This window comes from Nylanderia fulva, unplaced genomic scaffold (genome assembly GCF_048542155.1).
Source record: "Nylanderia fulva isolate GAGA-0341 unplaced genomic scaffold, ASM4854215v1 Scaffold46, whole genome shotgun sequence".
NCBI lineage: Eukaryota > Metazoa > Arthropoda > Insecta > Hymenoptera > Formicidae > Nylanderia > Nylanderia fulva.
In genome coordinates this window covers 1,134,280-1,140,070 of record NW_028190543.1, presented here as the reverse complement: position 1 = coordinate 1,140,070, position 5,791 = coordinate 1,134,280, and the positions used below count along the sequence as shown (strand labels likewise).

Genomic DNA, 5,791 nt, shown 5'->3' with positions numbered 1-5,791 from the left:
AAATTTTTTGTATTCTATGCCCCTAGTTGAGGGAGGATGGAGTTTGTTGGAGATTCACAGAAAGCTACGAGTATGAGACGTTTTTTCAATGCAAGAGTGTGTGGTTCACAAAAGATAGCACACGCCCTAACTGCAGTAAAGGGTATAGGGAGGAGATATGCAGATGCTGTCTGTAAGAAAATGAACATTGATATAACAACAAGAGCATGTGATCTGTCAGATGAACAGCTCGAAGAAATGCAGGAAGCTATAAAGAATCCAGAAACCTTAAATCTTCCTTCTTGGATGCTTAACCGTAGGAAGGATATCAAGAAGGGGAAAGATTTTCATTGGGTTGGTACCGAGTTAGAGTCTAATCATAGGGAGTTTCTTGAAAGAGGTAGAAAGATGAAGCATGTAAGAACGTGTAGACTTTTAGTTGGTCTTAAGGTTCGGGGACAAAGAACTAAGAGTAATGGTAGGGGTGGTAAAACCGTTGGAGTATCAAGAAAAAAATAAACTTTTTATGGCTTGTTTTTATTAAGGAGTTTTAAGGTGGTTCTGGATCTTCTTGCTTTGCTCACTGTTCCTCCCACCTCTCCTTGGAAGCGGAAAGACCTCAGATTTTTAGAATTTTTATTTTTCCTACCCTATGAGCGAGGAGCTTCTGAGGATCAAGAAAGAGAAAATTCTAAAAAGGCTGGAAATAACCCTTAGAAATACCAGGACCCTGCTAGGTACCATAAACTCCAAAATAGAAGACGTGATTGAAGAGAACAAAGAGATGGTAAGACTTTCGGAGGTTTATGAAATTTGGATAGAGAAGATAGAAAGAGAGGATCAACCACTGTAAAGCCCTTAAATAAAAGATGTTATTAAATACTTGGAAGTGTGTCTATAACATTCTTGGGAACTATACCCTCCGGAATGATATCATACTTATAAACTAACAATTCTTTGTATGTGTTCTTTATTGTTACATCTGTAACGTTCGTTACGTGCTGGATATCCTTTTGAATCCTCTTTTCCTTTGGATAAAGGTTTGTTACCATGTAAATCACGGCTGCTGCAACAGAATCTGGACTCTTTCCTGCTATACATCCAGTCTCTTGGGCATTCTTTGAGATCTTTAATGCCACCTTTTGCATGTCAATCCCAAGATTTAAATCAGAACAGAATCTAGCGACAATATCCTCTGTTGACACACTCCCCATCTTATCCAAATGTGGTAGTATGATTTTAAAGCTCCTTCCTATCTCTTTCTTTGGTACGGCAGTTAGAACACTTATCTCTTTAAATGTTCTCCCAAGACACATCTGTCTACAAGCTATGTAAATGCAAGCAGCAACCACACCTTCTGTGTTTTTACCTTTTAAAATTTTCCTTTCTTCCACGGTTTTAAAAATGTACTTAGCTCTATCCATTATGGTCTTAGAAATGTTACTTCTATCACAAAATGTGGAAATTAGGGTAAATCCATTGATCAGTGCTCTTTCTGGTCCTCTCAAACTGCTTTTCATTTGCGTTTTAGCCAAAGTATGAGAGTTGATACCAAAACCTGAAGATATGAGAGTGTCTAATTGTTCACATTCCAAAAGCGGATTGCTTGGACCACCAACTCTGGATGGATCTACTCCATTAGAGTCGCTGAATGTTCTCCACTCACTTCCTTCGTCAATTATTCTATCTCCCACGATACATCCACATCTACCACATATATTGTATCCACTTTTGTAATCTTCCATTATGTTTTTGGATTCGCCACAGTTAGTGCAAGACAGAATGTATGGCTTGTAGTTTTGAGATTTTTTCATTCTCTTGGAAAGGGGCTCTCTTTCTTTAATTTTATTTGGAAGAGGCACTTTCTTTTTTAAGAGACACTAACTAGAAGATCAAACAAAGAAAAGCCTTTGAAATTCAAACTCTGAAACGTTTTGTTTTAAACCTCTTAAGAGATTATTTACTTCAATGACTGCATTTAAATTGTTAGAACTGGTAACCCTTTGATTGAATGGTTCTTTTGGTTCTAAAAGGTCTGCTGGTAATGGTCGTGTTGTTGGTGTGTAGAGTGAGGTTTAAGAGGAAGGTTATAAATTTCAAAGATAAAAGGATACTTGTTATCGGAGGTAGTAGTGGATTAGGGTTATCTATAGCTAAGAAATTGATGAGAAGAGGTGCTAAGGTGGTGATAAGCGGGAGAGATTTAGACAAATTAATGAAATTAAAAAATGAGTTCAATTTTGAGATTATCCAGCTAGATATAACACAGATGAAAGAATTAGAAAATACAACTTATAATTACATCTTTTGTTGTGCAGGTGCTTCTCATCCGGGATACTTCAAAGATCTAGACTTAGATGTTTATAGAGAAATGATTGAACTGAATTATTTGGGTGTCATATCAACACTCAAGGAATTTCGTAAATGTAATACTAAACCCTTTAATTTTGTAATGATAGCTTCTACTATTTGTTATTATACCTTTCCTGGATATTCTTCATATTCTGGATCTAAAGCTGCTTTGAAATCTTTTTTTGACTCTACTTGTTTAGAATTTGAAGAGGAGAGTATTTCCCTGTATATTTACTATGTGTCTTCCATAGACACACCCGGCTTTGAAAAAGAAAATCTTTTGAAACCTGAATTTACGAGAAAAATAGAAAGTTTTGGCTGTGACTCAGTAGTTACCCCAGATGAAAGAGCAGATGTCCTTCTTAGAGAAATGGCTTACTCCAGAGAAATAGTTTCAGATATCCCCACCAAATTATTAAAAATAAAAAGTGAGGTAAACTCAATTGAAGAATACCTTCTCCTACCTCTAACTCTCTTATTATACCCACTTTGGAACTTCTTTGTTAGAGTTAAGTATAGATATATGAGACCACAGTTATAGGTAGAAAGTTACTCGAAGCTTGTTTTATTTATGGATTAGGAGTTAACATCCGTGGTCTATCTTTTTCAATTTAGTTCGGTAATGTCTGATTTCCTTTGGATCAAATCCTTTCTCCTGAGATCCAAAGAGTGCCCATTGTGGGGTTTCAATTGAATATTCTAAAGCTGTAAAATCAATTTCATTTTTTATAAAATAATTAAACTTATCATAATCAATCCAAGTCCTCCATTTCCCGTTAACCTTGAAAACTGTCTTTGCAATTAAAATAGAGCAAGAATGCTCGTGTTCACAGGCTATTTCATATCCCTCTATCTCGTTAACAAATTTCTTGGAAAAATTAACTACTTCATGAAAAAAAGGAACATTTTTCATTGTCATTGGGCTTGTCTCAGGATAACCACAAAACGTAACACCCTTTATTTCTATAAAACAGGGACTTCCAATATCAACCAATTTAGCGTATTCATAGATATCATCAGTGTTATAGTCTTTAACTAGAGTTAACCTAAAAACAGTTCTTTCTTTTCTTGTTTTGAGTATTTCAATACATTGAATGAATCTTTCCCAATAATCCTTATGAAGAGGTCTATCTATCTTTTTTAAAGATGTCTTATTTGGTGCATCTATAGATAGATAAAGTTGTGTTACAGGACTTAGTTTTCTTAGTTCTTTGGGGAACTGTGCATTGGTAACCATAAAAGTGGATATTTCTCTGGAGTGAAGTAGATTGGTTAATTCGTTAATTCTTGGATACATTATTGGTTCACCAACTAGGGATAGAGCACAGTGCCTTATCTTCAATCCTTCTTCGTATCTTTCTTGTGATACTCCTGGTGCAGTTTTCATCTGTTTTATCATCAGTTTATGTTCACTAATAATATTTTCAACGATTTCCAACGGTTCATCTACCTTCCATTTCCATTCAGTTCCAACGGGATTGGTGTAATGTCTCCAGCAAAATACACATTTATTAGCACATGCAAGACTTGGTGTGCTTTCCATGCACCTGTGACTTTCGATTCCGTAAAATGAGTGTTTATAGCAACCACCCCTACCTTTCAACATTGACTTAGTCCATCTACACAATTTTACTCCACTATGTGTTCCAACCACCTTATATCCTTGCTTTGTTAGTGACTTTTTAAGGGTTGGATTTACCATTTCCAGGTACTCACTTTTCAATCCAGAATCTGATATTACCAAATCTTCTATATCCACCATTAAGTCTTGCTCACTTTCACTCTCAAATAAAATACCTTTATTTTTGCTATTGTTTTCCATGGTTCCAAGATCCGCTTCCATGTTCTCTAAGAAGTACTTTAGGAGTTCATCACTCCATTTTATGAAAAATTGTTCTTGTTCGTTATATTCGTCACCATATCTTGTTTTAAGTATTGACTTTGCACCTAACTCTTTCATCCACTTACTGATATTCCTTCCAACTACATTAAAATCCTCTTTATAAGCTTTACTTCCCAATCCAAATAACCCAAACCGAATATCTCCTAGGTAGTTCCTATCAATCCTAAAATCATTTACAAGTTCTAACAAAAAAGAATAGAAATATTCGCATCCTTTAGGTGGTTTTCCGTCATAAAAAGTTGAAATGAGTATTATTAAAATGTCTTGCTCTAATGATATTTCATCTATATTATATTCCACTATATTTAAAACCTTGTGATTTATCTCATAGTTAGACAGCTTTTCTGAAAGGAGTGTTGAATATTTTAAAGCGGTGTTAGTCTCCGTTCCGTATAAAATTTTTATGTCTTTCATTTTTCTTTTCAACGGTGAAAGGAAAAGGTAAAAAGCTTTAGAATATGAGATATAAAACTCCCTCTTTCATGTCACCTTTTTAAGAAACTCGAAACTATCTCTAACCTTAAGAAATAACAAATCCATGTTATTAACTGTAATAATCTCCTTTTTATCAAAAAACACTCTTTCCCTCTTCTTCACCCCCTTTCCTGGAATTAGAAATGGAGGTAAAGAAGATAAGATATTGTGGTAATGAGTTTGTATTGGTTTTTTTTACTCTTTTGAAGACATTAATGGGATTGGGGATCCTCGCATATCCAAACTTTTTTAGATTGTATGGAAAGTTACCGACAATTATCATAACCTGTACAATTGGTGCCTTCTCTTTTATTGGATTGGTCCTTTATTCCACAGCTAACAAAGCTGTGGGTAGAAAATGCACTATGTCTAGTATTTCCACATATACCTTTCCATATTTAAGGTATTTAATTGATATCTCAATATTTTTGAAGTGTTTTGGCGTGGGTATTTCATATCTACTCTTCTTAAAGGATATTCTACCCTCAGCGTTTAAACCTTATTGTAAGCATCCAAAATTATCTCTTTTGCTGGTTCTCCTTCTTTCTTTCCCACTATCTTATTTTAATGAACTGAGCAAGTTGAGGTTTACCTCTCTATTAGGTACAGCTTCAATATTTACCTTACTCATCTATTCTTTTTGTAGGTATTCAGCCACTGGCGAGGTATTCGCTTGTGAAAACTTCACAGAGAATAGAAGATATATCACGAATTTGGGATCTTTTATCACAGGATTTACCTGCCAACAAAATATTTTTACAGTTCAAAATGAAATGGATAGTGGATCATTATTATTTCTCAATTTTATGAGTTTTTTTGTAATATTGACAGCCGTGTTTCTCTATCTCATCTTTGGAATAGTAACTTACTCCATCTTTGGTAGTGATGTTAGTAAAGGTGGTTTGGCTTGTTATGAAGGTGGGAAAGTCTCTCAAATGATATTTTTATCCTATTCAATAATGATAGCTCTTTCTTTTCCGTTACAGTGTATACCTTGTAGGATGTATTTTCTAAATTTGATAAATCCAAAGTTGAACACTGAGGAAAAGTATAGAGGCATTAGAATCTTGTTTACCACAATAC

The 5,791-nt window shown here is 34.7% G+C and overlaps 1 protein-coding gene across 1 annotated transcript; it reads right to left on the bottom strand.

Annotated features, from left to right (window-relative positions):
* Nucleotides 1–2,914: 2,914 nt before the first annotated feature.
* On the bottom strand, nucleotides 2,915–4,291 carry LOC146721530 (S-adenosyl-L-methionine-dependent tRNA 4-demethylwyosine synthase TYW1-like). Its single transcript, XM_085486639.1, has one exon. It carries the CDS (start codon nucleotides 4,289–4,291, stop codon nucleotides 2,915–2,917), a length of 1,377 nt encoding a protein of 458 aa, XP_085342765.1.
* Nucleotides 4,292–5,791: the final 1,500 nt, after the last annotated feature.